Consider the following 16,270-nt stretch of genomic DNA (forward strand, 5'->3'; position numbering starts at 1 on the left):
GCGACGACTCCCAGCGGGCGTGAGTGGGTGTGTCCCTCTTGGCCCCGCCCCCTGCCCGCCCGGCCCCGCCCTGCTCCGGCCCAGCCACGCCTCTTCTAGGCGCCAGGATCACCCGCCAAACCCGGGCAGCCGCCTTAGCACTCACCTTCCTTCTCTGACTCACTTCTCGCTGTCTCATCCCGCCCCCGCGGTCCGGTCTCGATTTCGAGATCTGGGAGAACTAGGCGGCACCGGTGGCAGGTAAGGGGCGAGAGGTCCCTCGACTTAGGCCTCGGAGTCCCTGGACCTGGAGCTCCGCACTCTGAGCCGGAACCGCGCCGAGCTCAGCCTAACTGGGCCAGGTCCAGGGTCTCAGCCCCTGACGCTGCTGCAAGACCAGGGGACTGCAGGGTGGAATCCCGCACCCGGAGACCCCCCACCACCACCCCGTCTCCGAGGGGATGCAGCTGACAGCCCCGCCCACGTCTTGACTTTGTCTCGTGATCATCACTCTGTGGTCACTCTCTGAGAATTCCAGCCCCCGGCTGGAGCGATACGACAGCGGGTAGAGCATTTGCCTTGCACGCAGCCGACCCGGATTCAATCCCCCGCATCCAGGGAGGTACCCCCCCCCCCAGCACTACTAGAACTAATTCCTGAGTGCAAAGCCAGGAGTAACCCCTGAGCACTGCCGGATGAGGCCCAAGAGCCAAAACCAAAAAGAATTCCAGCCCGGGTGCCTGCCCCGTTTATCATTACCGGGGTATCCCCTTCCCATAAGGCCTCCCTGGGATAGTTCTTGATTTTGGTTTTTTGCTTTGGGGAGGCCTCACTTGCTCTGGGCTGGGGTCGGGCTCGCTTTGCGATAGCATGCGGGGTAGCGGGTGAGGGCATGCCAGGCGGGCGAAGCGCGGTGAGAGTAGGTCTTTGACCCAGTAGATTCGCGAGTCATGGCTGCAGCTATGAAGGGCCAAGTGTGCGTGGTGACCGGCGCGTCCCGGGGCATCGGCCGCGGCATTGCCCTGCAGCTCTGTGAGGCCGGCGCCACGGTGTACATCACGGGGCGCCACCAGGACACGCTGCAGGCCACCGCGCAGGAGGTGAGTGTGAACTTCCAGCCTCAGGGGCATCGAGAATCCTCCCCCTCCCCCATGTCTGCCCCTCCACCGCCCTCGGCGGAAGCACCACTGTCTTCCCTATGCCCCACTCCCGCAAAAGGTGATTGTTGGGACTGGAGCGGCAGTCCAGCGGGTAGGGCATTTGCCTTGCACTCGGTCTACCCAGGTTCTATCCCTGACATCCCATGTGGTTCCTACAGAGAGTGGTTCCTGAGCACAGAGCCAGGAGTGACCCTTGAGCAGTGCTGGGTGTATCCCTGCCCAGGTTCTATCCCTGACATCCCATGTGGTTCCTACAGGGAGTGGTTCCTGAGCACAGAGCCAGGAATGACCCTTGAGCAGTGCTGGGTGTATCCCTGCCCCTCCAAAAGTTGAATGTCTATTCATCGTGGGGTCAAAGAGCTGGCAAGAAACTTCAATCCTATTAACCATTACCTCCTCCTGAGTTTTCTGAGTAGTTTTGTATGGGGGTGACAAGGATTGAGGGTTGCCACTCAAGAGGGATGCACTTGTGCTCTCCTCTACTCCAGGGAAGACTCCAATACCACCTTTTCACTTGACTTTTTTTGAGTCCAAAGACTCAAGATTTTTCATTGCAATTTGGTGTCTGGGTTTCCTTGGGAAAGAGGAGAGAGCAGATCAGCTCAGCCTGCACTAAAGAGCAGAGAGGGACAAAGGCAGGTAGGGGCACAGAAGAGGTATCCTGTCCTGCAGCCACAACCTGTGGCACCTGCCACACCTGGCAGCTTGCCCAGTGAGTGGTAAGGTTTTGCCACATCCAGGTCAAGGAGCATGGCAAATTTCCAGCGGGAGAGCAGGTGTCCCCTGCCAACATAGCCAGGGTAAGGCAGGTGCTGTAGGCATGGTCACATGTCCTCGAGGACTTGTAGGGTGGTCTGCACCAGGTGAAGCCATCTCAGTAGCTGCCACCGGGGATGTGGGGGGGGGCACTCTGGGCCCTGTACAGAAGTTTCTCTCCAGCCACCTTGAGGCCCTCACAGCAGAGCACCAAGACAGACGTTATCGGGACAGTGAGGACCAGGTAATAGGCGCTGTTGATCACCAGGCCCGAACACAGCAGCTCTGCCTTCTGGCAGCCAAAGTAGAAGGTGGTGGGCATCGTCGTGGTTGCCATGTGTCCATTGCTGTGGGAGTGCTTGGCTGAGGGGCCTCAGGGGTGCTCAGGTGGGATGGTGCTGGAGGCCAGTGAGATCGCAGCCATCCCCTCGTGGTGGCGCAGGTGATGCATGGGGACGGCAAAGGGTGTCTTCCTCGGGTAGGCAGGATTCAGGTTTAGAGCAGGAGCCCCTATGGGTGCGTGAGCAGTTCTCAGCTTTTTGTTTTCTTCATGAAACATTAACTCATTATTGACAAGATATACAATCTTTTAGCAAGCTAGGAGTAAGCATGCCTTTCGTAATCTAGTAGAGGGCAACCATAGGCACCGTTAGTGAGTGCCATACTCAATGGAAAAGTGCTGAGACATTTGGCTTGTCTTTTAAAGAAGCTTCTTTGATGCTTCTTGCAAAACTGGTTTCAAGGCTATGAATTCCCTGTCTCCGAGGCGGTGTGTAGTTCCTTCAAATCTAAGTGATAATCTAGCTGAATACAGTATTTATTCTTGATGAGGTGTTCATGTTGTGGAGTTTTTGCACTATATCTTTCCATATTCTTCTGGCTTGTAGAGTCTCATTTGATAGATCTTCTGAACATATTATGGGCTTTCCTTGGTATTTACATTCCTCTTTTGATCTTTCTGCTTTCTCTCTCTGTCTTTGGTTTTGTCATTCTAAGTGCAATGTGTCTTGGAATATTTCTGTTTTGGTCTATTTTTTTTATTATAATTTACTTTATTTAACAATCTAGGAAATTCACAGCCATCAGCAGTTCCAGTGCAATTTCAGGTGCAATTGGGAATTCAGGAATCTCGGTCGAGCTGTTAGTGTAACAAACCTTGTAGGTAAAATACATGCACACTTTGGATAGCACATGTGAAGGGATCTCTCTAAAATTGACTTCATTGGTTTCATTTTCAGCAAACTGACCTGGGCCACTCAACATGGCTTTTATTGTTCCTGATGTTAACGCATGTTCTCTTTTTACAATAAACTCATGGCCATCAGAGGATATTAATTTGACATACATAGCATCAGGGCCTTCACAGCCACCATAGGTTTTCTCTTCTCCATCCATTATGTTCTTAAGAAATTCTACTTCACTCCCAGAGGAAATTTAGGAGTTTCTCGTCAGCTCCGCAGCCACCGCAGCCGCGCCCCGAGTACCACCACAGCCCCAGCTCCAGGGCCGCCCCCCCAACCCCCAGTCTGTTTTGGTCTATTTTTGCTGGAATCCTGCAGGCCTCTTGGATCTCGATGCCTGTATTCCTCAACTCTGGGAAGTTTTTGTCTATGATTTCTCCAAATATCCATTCTTCATTGAATTTGTCTTCCTATCCTTCATGGACTTGAATGATGCTTATATGATTCCTTTTGATCTCATTCCATAGTTCTCATGCTACGTATTTCCTTTTAAACTTCTTCTTTCTCTTGTTTTATAGAGATTTCCTCACTGCTGTTATTTTGTTGCTCAGAGCTTTATTTAGGTTGTTTTTTGTTTTGTTTTGTTTTGTTTGCTTTTTGGGTCACACCCGGCGATGCACAGGGGTTACTCCTGGCTCATGCACTCAGGAATTACCCCTGGCGGTGCTCAGGGGACCATATGGGATTCTGGGAATCGAACCTGGGTCGGCCGCATGTAAGGCAGACGCCCTACCTACTGTGCTATCACTCCAGCCCCTTAGTTTTTTTTTAATATCATCTACCCATGCTCTTCATTCCTGTAACTTCCGAGTGTTGTTTTTTTCATTTTCACATTCGTACTTTCGTGTACTTTGCTGACTGCCTCTGCCACTTCTTTGAGCTCATTAAACATCCTCACCATGGTGTCACTAAAGTCACTCTCTGAGTGCTCACAGAGCTGGATGGTGCTGGTTGGGCCTTCTGTGTTACTGTTTTCACTCACTGGACTTCGTGGGTTTCTGAGTCTTCCCCACTGGACTTCTGTGCTTCTGCTGTGCTGAGGGTGAATCTTAGCCCCTCTGGGAGCCTCTGAGGGAATAGTCTGGGAGTTGCTCTTTTCCTTTGCTGCCTGTCTTCACTCAGTGAGGAAGTATCAGTATGAGCAGTGTGAGGTGTGATGAGTTAAACTGTCAGGAGATGTAGAAATGTGCCTGCTGAGATGGTGGGGGACGGACACAGAGGCTGCTGGCCCTGACCGGAAGGAAAGGGAATCTGCTTCAGATTCCAAAAGGGTTATGAGATGTCATTCAGCAGATAAACCTCACTTAAAGGGCTAGAGGGGCAAGCAGAGGTTCAGGATATGTGCAGGTAGGCCTTCTGAGATGGCAAGGGGCTGGCATCTCACTTGACATTATTATTATTATTATTAATTATTATTATAAATCAAAGTTAAAGATTTGAGCATGTTTGATTTGCAAGGCACTGGGTGAAACACTGGGATTATCAAGATTAATAAGATTCGGGGCTGGAGCGGTAGCACAGCGGGTAGGGCTTTTGCCTTGCACACGGCCGACCCGGGTTCGAATCCCAGCATCCCATGTGGTCCCCTGAGCACCGCCAGTAGTGGTTCCTGAGTGAAGAGCCAGGAGTAACCCCTGTGTATTGCCGGGTGTGACCCAAAAAGCAAAAAAAAAAAAAAAAGATTAATAAGATTCAACTGGTGATTCTAAATGAGACTTTGGCATGAGGTGAGCAGGAGAAATGAACCATTGCAATGTCACGTGAACCAAGTAAGCCATAAGGAGGAGGTGTGCACAGTTCCCTAGAAGCATGCAGTGGGCATCAAAGTAATTGGAGAATGGCTCAGGAGGACATTCTAGAAGTGGTTCTTCAACTTAACCTTGGAAGAGAAGACCTAGGAAAAGGAATTTAAGAAAAATTATTCAGGGGCCAGAGATAGTACAGGGGGTAAGGCACTTGCCCTGCATGCAATGGGCCCAGGTTCGATCCCTTACACTACATATGGTCCCCTAAGCCCCATCAGACTTGATTCCCAAGTGTAGGTCCATGAATGAGCCCTGAGCACAGCTGAGTGTAATCCCCAAAAAAAGAAAAAGGAAAAAGGATTCAGCAAAGGGAGCTAGATGAACAGGGAGAAGAGCAAAGACTGTGGCGATTGCAATAAATAACATCAGAACATAAAAACAGAAGAGGGCTGGAGTGATAGTACAGTGGGTAGGGCATTTGCCTTGCACATGGCTGACCTGGGTTCGAACTGTGGCACCCATATGGTCCCCCAAGCCCACCATGAGTGATTCCTGAGCTCAAAGCCAGAAATAAGCCCTGAGAACCACCAGAAAACCCTAGTAGATAACTTGGGCTTTATCTTCTTAAAAGATGATCCTTGTTGGAAGATCTTAAACAGGGTTTTTTTTGTTTGTTTGTTTTTTGTTTTTTTTTTTTTTTTTTGCTTTTTGGGTCACACCCGGCAATGCACAGGGGTTACTTCTGGCTCTGCACTCAGGAATTACTCCAGGTGGTGCTCAGGGGACCATATGGGATGCTGGGAATCGAACCCGGGTCGGCCGTATGCAAGGCAAACGCCCTACCCACTGTGCTATTGCTCCAGCCCCAAACAGTTTTGTATTTTAGGTATTTCATACCAAGTGCAGTATGAAGAGTCCGTTTAAGGCAGAAAGACCAGAGATGGATAAGCAGTTAGGAAAAAGATTAGAAGGTAAGGGATACTCATCTCCCTCTGAGCTAAGGGGATTGGGAAACATTTGTAGAGGATGAGGCAAAGCAAGACATAGAAGTAGGTCTTACCTGAAAGCTTGATTTCTCAATTACCAGGAGGGAGTGTTGTTGAATAGGAATGGGATTGAGTAGGGGTTCTGGGAGTGGTGAAGGCGGGAACTAAAGGCACCCCAGTTGGAAAAGACCAAGGACAAGGAGGAATACACTAATTTCTCAAGAGCATCCCTCAGCACGTAGTAGGCCTCAATAAATGTTGGTTTTGTTTTTTTTAATTTATGTTTATTAAAACACCGTGATTTACAAAGTTATTCGTAATACAGTTTTTTCAAGCATACAATGTTCTGACACCAATCCCACCACTGAGATTCCCTCATTAGACATTCCCTTCACCAATGTCCTCAGTTTCCCTACCCCTATCCCCAGCCTGTCCTCTTAGCAGGAACAAAACAAATTTAGTTCAGATTGCTTGCTCCAAAATATGTATACATACCTCTTGGAGAGCCCAGCAAGCTACCGAGAGTATCCTGCCCGCATGGCAGAGCCTGGCAAGCTACCTGTGGCGTATTCGGTATGCCAAAAAACAGTAACGATAGGTCTCATTCCCCTGACCCTGAAAGAGCCTCCAATCATTAGCAAAGACGAGTAAGGAGAAGCTGCTAAAATCTCAGGGTTGGGAGGAATAGGGACATTACTGGTGCCCACTTGAGTAAATCAATGAACAACGGGATGACAGTGATACTATGATACAGTAATTGCTTGCTCCAAGAATACTTAGAGGGATGGCAAATGCCATTATCAGAAAACAAGTCAATAAAAGTCAATTTGTGATGATTGATTGTTATCTGATTTTAACCTATATAAAGAAATTAAAATCATTTAATACAATATAATACCTACAATCATTTACATTGATAAGTTTTTATTTCTGGTATCTGAGATACTTTTGCACTAACTTTTATTTTGTACTTGGGTCTCATTAATGGTAATAATTCTTTCTTTCTTGTCATTAATATAACCATTTTTAAAATTCTTTCCTAATGCATTTTAGAGTTTACATGAAATAGGTAAAGCCTACAAGTATAAATTTTAGTAAGAGTGAAACAAATTAAGAAAACTGGGGCCAATAGTTAGTAGGGTATTTGCCTTGCATGCAGCCAACCCAGGTTCTATCCCTGGCACCCCTGAGCACCCCTGGGTATGCTCACCCCATCAAAAAAAATAAGAATAAGAAAACTTAAAGGGAAAAATATAAATAGGCCTATACAAGTACAAAGTGTTTTATCTTAAGAAAGGGAGTACTAGTAAGACATAGCATATATAATATAAATGAGACTTAATTCACTATAAATCCCTTAGCAAGCTAAGAGTAAGTACTTAATCTAGCAAAGGGCAACCATGAGTGAGTATCTTAGTCAGTTCTGCATGCTGAGAAGTTTGTCCTGTCCTAAAACTCCTTTAACACTTTTTGCAAGGTTGGTTTTAAGGGTATGAATTCCCTAAATTGTTGCCTGTCCATGAAGCTCTATATTGTCCCTTCAATGTGAGTGATAATCTAGCTGGATAGTTGATTTTTTGGTAGTATGTTCACTCCATTGAGTTTTTTGTACTATATCACCCCATTCCCTTCTGGCTCGCAGAGTCTCATTTGATAGAGCTGCTATGTCGGTTTTAAACCTGAGATCCCAATCCGTTTTTCTAAACTAAGCAGTCCTGAAACTCCTCAAACAGACACCAGGGGGCGGTATCGGCCGCCTGTTCCTTCTGCTTCAGGCTGGCTCCCTCTCCTTAGTCGGGTGTTGATGGGGAACGTGTCATCTCTCACACCGAATGTCAGACTGCATTTCTTTCTTCCCTAACCAGGCACAAGCCCGAGGCGGCCGGTGTGTGCCCGTGGTGTGTGATTCAAGCCAGGAGAGTGAAGTGCAAAGCCTGTTTGAGCAGGTGGATCGGGAACAGAACGGGCGCCTGGACGTGCTAGTGAACAATGCTTATGCCGGGGTCCAGGTAGGCTTCAAACTCTGACCCCAGCCTCACTCTCTGGATCTCTCCCCTGGGACCCCCACTCCATGAGCCAGCCTTCCTGCCACCTCCTTGCCTTCAGATCGTCACGTCCCTGCTGCACCCTGTGTCTTCCAGGCACTCATGAACCACTTTGGGAAGGAATTCTGGAACTGTCCTGCCTCCATTTGGGATGATGTCAACAATGTGGGACTCAGGTACGTGACCCCAGGTCCCTGCACCTACCACTCACTGAGCTAGGTCATGTCTCAACCATATTAGACATTATCTAACCATCTAGTAAAGCATGCCTCGGGCTCTGATAGCTGCTTTTTTTTTTTTTTTTGCTTTTTTTTTTATGGGTCACACCTGGCAATGCACAGGGGTTATTCCTGGCTCTGCACTCAGGAATTGCTCCTGGCTGTGCTCAGGGGACCATATGGGATGCTGGGAATCGAACCCGGGTCGGCCGCGTGCAAGGCAAATGCCCTACCCGCTGTGCTATTGCTCCAGCCCCATCTGATAGCTGCTTTTAATGAATGTAAATAGAGGTCGTTTTAATCCATCTATCTTTATCATTTGTGAGACTCAATTTTTTTCCTCTTTTTTTTTAAACCAAGGTAACATTGGCTTACAAGACTGAAATGTTTATGTTTCCCAAGGTACAATATTATCATACCACTCCGACCACCAAAGTGTCAGTAGCCTCCACCACAACCCACCACCCCCCTCTATCCTTCTAGCTCACTACTCCCCAGCAGTGGTAACCGCAGTTCTGGCATTGGAGTCTAGGGGTTTGTTCTTGCTTGCTATTTCTGTTCCTGTTCCCTTGCTTTATTTCACGGATGCATGAGATTACCCATTATATGCATTTCTCCTAATGTATTTCCACCTGTGGATGTTTGCTACGTCTTTTTTTTTTTAACTGAATCACTGTGAGATACAGTTACAAGCTTTCATGTTTGAGTTTCAATCATACAATGATGAAACACCCATCCCTCCACCAGTGCACATTCCCCACCACCAATGTCCCCAGTAAACCCCCCATCCCACCCCTCCCCCTGCCTCCATGGCAGACAATTTCCCCCATACTCTCTCTCTACTTTTGGGCATATGGTATGCAATACAGATACTGAGAGGTTATCATGTTTGGTCCTTTATCTACTTTCAGCACACATCTCCCATCCCGACCGATTCCTCCAACCATCACTGTCTTAATGATCGCTTTTCTATTCCAGTTGCTTTCTCCCACAACTCATGAGCCAAGCTTCCAACTATGTGGCAATATTCCTGGCCCTTGTGTCTACTGTCCTTGGGTGTCAGTCTCATATTATATTATTTTATATTCCACAAATGAGTGCAGTCCTTCTATGTCTGTCCCTCTCTTTCTGACTCATTTCACTTAGCAAGATACTCTCCATGTCCATCCATTTATTAGCAAATTTTATGACTTCATCTCTCCTAACTGCTGCATAATACTCCATTGTGTAGATGTACCAAAGTTTCTTTAAACAGTCGTCTATTCTCAGGCACTCTGGTTGTTTCCAGATTCTGGCTATTGTGAACAGTGCTGCAATGAAGATATGGGTGCAGATGTCATTTCTACTGTGCTTTTTTGCACCCTTGGGACATATTCCCAGAAGTGGTATTGTGGGGTCATATGGAAGCTCAATTTCTAATTTTTGAAGGAACGTCCATATTGTTTTCCAGAAAGACTGGGCCAGTCAGCATTCCCACCAACAGTGAAAGAGCGTCACTTTTTCCCCACATCCATGCCAGCACTGGTTGCTTTTGTTCTTTTTGAATGCGTGCCAATCTCTGTGGTGTGAGATGATATCTCATTGTTGTTTTGATTTGCATCTCCTGATGATTAGCGGTGTGGAGCATTTTTTCATGTGCCTTTTGGCCATTTGTATTTCTTTTTTGAGGAAGCTTCTGTTCATTTCTTCTCCCCATTTTTTGATGGGATTGGAGGTTTTTTTTTCTTTTTTGGGTCACACCCGGCACGGCACATGGGTTAGGTTACTCCTGGCTCTGCACTCAGGAATTACTCCTGGCAGTGCTCAGGGGACCATATGGGATGCTGGGAATTAAACCCAGGTTGGCTGCGTGCAAGGCAAATGCCCTACCCGCTGTGCTGTTGCTCCAGTCCCAAGGGAGTTGGAGGTTTTTTCTTGTACAATTCTATTGGTGTCTTGTATATCCTGGATATTAATCCCTTATCAGATGGGTATTGGGTAAATATTCTTTCCCATTCTGTGGGCTCTCTCTGTATTTTGGTCACTGTTTCTTTTGAGGTACAGAAGCTTCTTAGTTTGATGTAGTCCTATTTGTTTATGTTTGTTCCCACTTGCTTTATCAGTGGTGTTTCATCCTTAAGGATGCTTCTAGCTTCAATGTTATGGAGGGTTCTGCCTACATTTTCCTCCATGTACCTTATGGATTCATGTATGATACTGAGGTCTTTATTTTTTTTTTTATTTTTTTTTTTGCTTTTTGGGTCACACCTGGCAATGCACAGGGGTTACTCCTGGCTCTGCACTCAGGAATCACTCCTGGCGGTGCTCAGGGGACCATATGGGATGCTGGGATTCGAACCCGGGTCGGTCGCGTGCAAGGCAAACGACCTACTCGCTGTGCTATCACTCCAGCCCCCGATACTGAGGTCTTTAATCCACTTTGATCTGACTTTTGTGCCTGGCACTAGACAGAGGTCAGAGTTCATTTTATTGCAGGTGTTTGCTACATCTTTGCTGTAGCAAAAACTAGATTTCACCTTTTCTCACGGCTGAGTAGTGTCTATCACTGTGGTATATATCCCACTTCTTTGTCCACTCATGTGTCACTGGACACTTGGGTTGTTTCCTCATCTTGGCCAATGCACATGGCGTGTTGATGAACAGAAGTGGGCCTGTGTTTGACTCAGTGTCTTTACATTATTCCTAGAGTGAATACTTGGAGTAGAATTGCTGAATCATATGATAGTTCTGTTTTTTAATTTGTTTTGTATTGAGGCCACATGAGATGGTGCTCAGGGCCTACTTCTGTCTCTGTGCTCAGGGATCATTTTCAGCAGTGCTCAGGACCATGGGGTGCTGAATCCAGGTCTCCAACATGCAAAAGGTGCTCAGCCCTTTGTGCCAGTTCTCCAGTGCCTCTAATTTTGTTTCTTTCCTTCTTTTTTTGGGGGGGTGGGGGGGAAAGCTTTTGTTTTGGGCCACCCAGCGAAGCTCAGAGTTATTCCTGCCTCTGTGCTCAGAAATTACTCCTGGCTTGCTCAGAGAGTATATGGGGTGCCTGGAATCAAACCTGAGTTGGCTGTGTGAAAGGCAAGCGCCCTATTTGCTGTACTATCTCTCCAGCCCCTAATTATTATTATTATTATTATTATTATTATTATTTTGGAGCTGGGGGTTGGGGGGGTGACCACACCTGCCTATGCTTAGTGCTGCCTTCTGGCTCTGCGTTTAGGAATCACTTCTGGCAGATGTGGTATAAGTTTTCTAACCCAGGTCGGCCACGTGCAAAGCAAGCATGCAAAGCAACCCTACCTCTGTATTATTGCTTAGGCTTCTGCATTTGTTTTTTAAATCAAAATATATAACTCTGTGGGGTGCAATCTTGAAATAAGAAATGAGGTCATGGGGGGCATAGCAGTACTGTAGTGGGTAAGGAGCTTGCCTTGAATATGGCTGACCCGGGTTTGAGCTGTGGCACCCCATATGGTCCCCTGAGTTCCCCTGCGCACAGCCAGCTGTGGCTCAAAGACAACAACAAAAATTTGGGATAGCAGGACACTCCCACCCACCAAAGAGCTGGCCTGCTGCTAGTCTTGGATGATCCATCTTTGCCCATTCATTTGAAACGGTCCCTTTATCACTTGCTGAAGCCTCCTTGGATTTAGTCGCTTGACTGTCTCATTTCATTGGCTTCTCTGTGCTGTGTTACTTAGCTAGGACGTCATTGTACATTTTCCTGCAGGGTGGCAGGGAGTAGCTTACATCCCCGTTCCTTTTTCAGGATTTTCCTGGATATTCTCACGCTATTGTTTTCACTGAGCTTCAGATTAGTCCATTTCCCCAAAAGTCTCACTGAGGCACACTTAAAATTGGCTGAAGGCATTAATCTATAGATTAAAGTCAGTAGATATTTTACCTGTTGCTTTTTCTTTGGACAAATTATATTCTACTAGGTCTAGTTTTTCCATGCAGGAACTGTATATTTTTTTTTATGTGGGGAGCCTCCCCAGCAGTGCTCAGGGGGCCACACAATACCAGGAATAGAACCGGGGTCTTGAACCTGAACCTGCAAGACACGTTTTCACCCTTTTGGGCTACTCACCTGGCCCCAGATCCAATGTACTTCTCACATTTTACCCCCTGAGCTCTTTATTGCCATTAGGACAGAGCTCTTCCCTTCTGTTTTTCCAGTCTTCTAAAATAGGCCATTTCCCTCCTGCCAGGGGTTCCCTGGATCCAGGGCCCCATTTTTGGGATGTGGCCTTAAACCACCTGATTCTCCTGCTGACACCTGCCACTAAAGGGCAGAGGCTGCCGCCGCTGGGCCACAGCCCCCAGGCCAGCCCGGCCCACCCCGTGCCTTTTCCTTCCCTCCCACCTCCTAGGGGCCACTACCTGTGCTCCGTGTATGGGGCGCGGATGATGGTACCTGCCGGCCGGGGGCTCATCGTGATCATCTCCTCTGCCGGGGGACTGAAATACCTCTTCAATGCCGCCTATGGCGTGGGCAAAGCCGCGGTGAGGACACAAATGGCCCCGTTGGGGGGTGGGACGGGCAGGTACAGAACAGAGACCATACTCCCAGCTCAGTAGCTCAATGGCCCCGGGAAGACACCTGGGGCTCCCCCATGAAAGGGGAAGGGGGACCGGTGCAGGGGAGGGAGGTGACAGGGCTGGCGTCCTGACAAACCCCACCACCACCAACCCCAACCCCCCGTCCCTCTGCAGTGTGACAGGATGGCTGCTGACTGTGCCCTGGAGCTGAGGCGCCACGGGGTCAGCTATGTGTCTCTGTGGCCGGGGTTGGTACAGACAGAACTGCTGATGGAGCGTTTAAAAACCGACAAAACCGCCGACTCTGTGCTTAAGAAGGTGGGTGAGGGCTGGGCCAAGGAGGCAGGAGGTGTGGGGCCGCTGACCTATCCTGAAGGACATCGCAGGCCGGGAGAGCATGTGCCCCGGGCTACCCTGGGCAGGCCACATGACACACATGCTCTAGGTCCTGGCAGGAGGGGGGTCCTGGTGCCCAGAGGCGGCTGGGAGACCCGGGGAGCTCAGGATACTCCCCAGCCCCCACATACCAAGAGTGGAGGCAGGTCTGCTCTCCTGACCATCCCCCCTCAACTCACCAGGAAGGTCTACAGGCGTCCCCAGCCCCTGGCCCTGGGGAGAGGGCCCTGTGAGTCCCCCACGGCGCAATCAGGGCCCTTGGGCCCGGGACGGGGATCTCAGACCGTGTCCTGCGACCTCACTGGCTCCTGGAACAGGAGTGGGGCTCAGCTCCGGAAAACCAAGCCTTGGCGTCTCTGCCCCTGTGCTTCAGTTCCAGATGGATTTATCAACCGCGGAGACCACCGAAGTGAGCGGCAAATGTGTGGTGGCTCTGGCCACAGGTAAAAAGGGGGGCGGGGTCAGAAGATGGCATGAAAGGGTGGAGGTGTGGGGAGGGGGCCTGGCGGCCACTGGGCCTAGCTCTGGAGGGAGTGGGGGACACGCCTGCCTTTCCTCTGGCTTCTGGAGACCCTCGAGGCCAGGGTGCCCCGCCCTGGGGTTCAGGGAGCCTGAAGAACTGGCGCCTGGGCCGTGCTGCCAGCAGCCAGAAACACAGGAAGCAGCTGCCCAGGAACTGAGAGCAACAGCCCGGAGCTCCCCTGCAGCCCTCTCAGTCCCCTACCCCAGTCACCGCCGGCCAGCTCTGCTGTCTGTGCGTCAGTCCATCTGTCTGTCTGTGTGCCCGCAGACCCCAATATCCTGAGCCTGAGTGGGAAGGTGCTGCCCTCCTGCGACCTGGCGAGGCGCTACGGCTTTCGGGATGTGGACGGTGAGTGCCACGTGGCCTGTCCCTAGGCACCGTCCCATAGCACCCCCTTCCCCCCAACCCCCTCCTCAGTCCCCTCCACGGGGCGGGTGCGGCCTGGGCGCAGGGGTGAGGCTCTCCTGTCGCCGCAGGCCGCCCTGTCCAAGACTACCTGTCCGTGAGCTCCGCGCTCTCCCGCGTGTCTGGCGTGGGCTGGCTGGCCTCCTACCTGCCCGGCTTCCTCCGAGTGCCCAAGTGGCTTCTGACACTCTCCTCTGGCAAGTTCTAACTCGGCCTCTGGCCCGCATCACCACTACGCAGCTGCCCACCCGGGCTGCTCCTGTGGAGCGAGCCAGCCTCCTGCGCGCCGCTCGGGGGTCCCGCAAGGTGCCTTGGTTTTCCAACGCTTATCTCTCATGTGCTGCCTCCGGGTGGGAAGATGCTCCAGAGGCTAATAAAGGTCTCCTGTCGCCTTCAGGGTGTTGCCCCGAGTGCTGCTTCTGTGCTCAGCAAAGGGTTAAGTATCAGACTACTTTTGGGGTTTTTTTTTTTCTCTTTTTAGATCACACCTGGCGATGCACAGGGGTTATTCCTGGCTCTGCACTCAGGAATTACCCCTGGCAGTGCTCAGGGGACCATATGGGATGCTGGGAATCGAACCCAGGTCAACTGTGTGCAAGGCAAACGCCCTACCTGCTGCGCTATTGCTCCAGCCCCCTCCTTTGTTTTAATTACGATTTTTTTTTCACTTTGTGGTGCTGGTTATCAAACCCAAAGGGTTAAGGACCATTTGAAAGGCTCTGATAGCTGGGTGGTTTCCATTTCCATGCACTCTTTCCCTCCTCTGGCCTTTTCCCTGCCCCATCGGGCCTGCTCAGCCCCATGTCAGGACCCACCTCAGGGACACCCGCTCATTGGCTGCACGACCTGCCAGTCATGCTCCGCAGGAGTGCGGGACACCCTGCTCTCCATTTTTTTTTCTTTTTGGGTCACATCCAGGGGTGCACAGGGGTTACTCCTGGCTCATGCACTCTGGAATTACTCCTGGCAGTGCTCGGGGGACCAAATGGGATGCTGGGAATTGAACCTGGGTCTGCCGAGTGGAAGGCAAACTCCCTACCAGCTGTGCTATCGCTCCAGCCCCATAAATTATTTGTTTGTTTGTTTGTTTATTTATTTCGGGCTGGAGCGATAGCGCAGCAGGTAGGGTGTTGGCCTTGCACGAGGCCGACCCCAGTTCGATTCCTCCACCCCTCTCAGAGAACCCAGCAAGCTACCAAGAGTATCTCGCCTGTCCGGCAGAGCCTGGCAAGCTACCCGAGGCGTATTGGATATGCCAAAAATAGTAACAAGTCTCACAATGGAGACGTTACTGGTGCCCGCTTGAGCAAATCGATGAGCAATGGGATGACAGTGATACAGTGATTGATTGAGTTATTATTAATTTTTGTTTGTTTATGCACGCTCACTCCTTACCTTGTCCCTCATACCGGCAGGAATTTTGATGTGCCTGCCTCCTGCTTCACCCGGCCTGGTCTTGGCGGTGAGCCCCTGGGATGTAGAGTTAATGACCTCCACCAGCCTGAATCCGAGCTGGTCCAGGGGCATATGCTCAGCCTCCTGGGGATGGGACCATGTGAAATGCTTTAGAAGAAATGAGGAACATTCATTCTAGAGACATTTATTTTATGCCTAGCACCAAGCCAGCCACCAGGGAGGAGGGGGGCCTCCACAGAGACCTGAAGGACACCTGCCCACCCAGACTCCTCAAGAATGGGGGGGCGCGGGGCTGGAGCGATAGCACAGCAGGTAGGGCGTTTGCCTTGCACGCGGCCGACCCGGGTTTGATTCCCAGCATCCTATATGGTCCCCTGAGCACTGCCAGGAGTGATTCCTGAGTGAAGAGCCAGGAGTAACCCCTGTGCATCGCCGGGTGTGACCCAAGAAGCAAAAAAAAAAGGGGGGGGCGAGGGGAGGGTGGATGCAGAGATGTGATGAAGGTGTAGCTTTTTGTGATTAAGAAACAAAACAGAACAGGAACTAAGACACAAAAGTGTGATGAAATTGGAAGTTGGTGTGCACATAGATGAAATGAGCAAATGAGAGGAAATGAGTAAAGATAAATTATCATATTTATACTGTGGGCAGCAGGCTTCCACTAGGGAGTCATCGTAGACAGAGTGGGGTGTAAAGGAAGTGCTCCCAGGAGACTGGTGGCCAGAGAACCAGAGCATTACAGTCCCGGCAGCCACAGACAACAACCCACATGGTCAAGCATATCCGGAGAAGATTCGATGCATGCAGCAAAGGGTTTGCATTTCCCAGTCTTTGCCTCTTCTGGAACTTGTACATATGAAAGAGACA

At 49.9% G+C, this 16,270-nt stretch overlaps 2 protein-coding genes across 3 annotated transcripts; one reads left to right on the plus strand and one right to left on the minus strand.

Moving 5' to 3' along the window:
* The first annotated feature begins 72 nt into the window (after positions 1 to 72).
* DHRS1 (dehydrogenase/reductase 1) lies at positions 73 to 14,383 on the plus strand. Of its 2 annotated transcripts, none has more exons than XM_055131704.1 (9): positions 73 to 240; positions 916 to 1,079; positions 7,733 to 7,876; positions 8,009 to 8,088; positions 12,495 to 12,627; positions 12,838 to 12,981; positions 13,433 to 13,502; positions 13,850 to 13,930; positions 14,059 to 14,383. In XM_055131704.1, exons 2-9 carry the CDS (start codon positions 930 to 932, stop codon positions 14,193 to 14,195), a joined length of 939 nt encoding a protein of 312 aa, XP_054987679.1. In that variant the 5' UTR covers positions 73 to 240; positions 916 to 929; the 3' UTR covers positions 14,196 to 14,383. The 2 variants fall into 2 exon arrangements, with proteins under 2 accessions (XP_054987679.1, XP_004609495.2); XM_004609438.2 differs by having other exon boundaries at positions 919 to 1,079.
* LOC129403430 (elongin-C-like) lies at positions 2,942 to 3,362 on the minus strand. Its single transcript, XM_055131705.1, has one exon. The coding sequence runs from the start codon at positions 3,288 to 3,290 to the stop codon at positions 2,952 to 2,954; it is 339 nt and encodes a 112-aa protein (XP_054987680.1). The 5' UTR covers positions 3,291 to 3,362; the 3' UTR covers positions 2,942 to 2,951.
* Positions 14,384 to 16,270: the final 1,887 nt, after the last annotated feature.

Source organism: Sorex araneus, chromosome 3, assembly GCF_027595985.1.
Source record: "Sorex araneus isolate mSorAra2 chromosome 3, mSorAra2.pri, whole genome shotgun sequence".
NCBI lineage: Eukaryota > Metazoa > Chordata > Mammalia > Eulipotyphla > Soricidae > Sorex > Sorex araneus.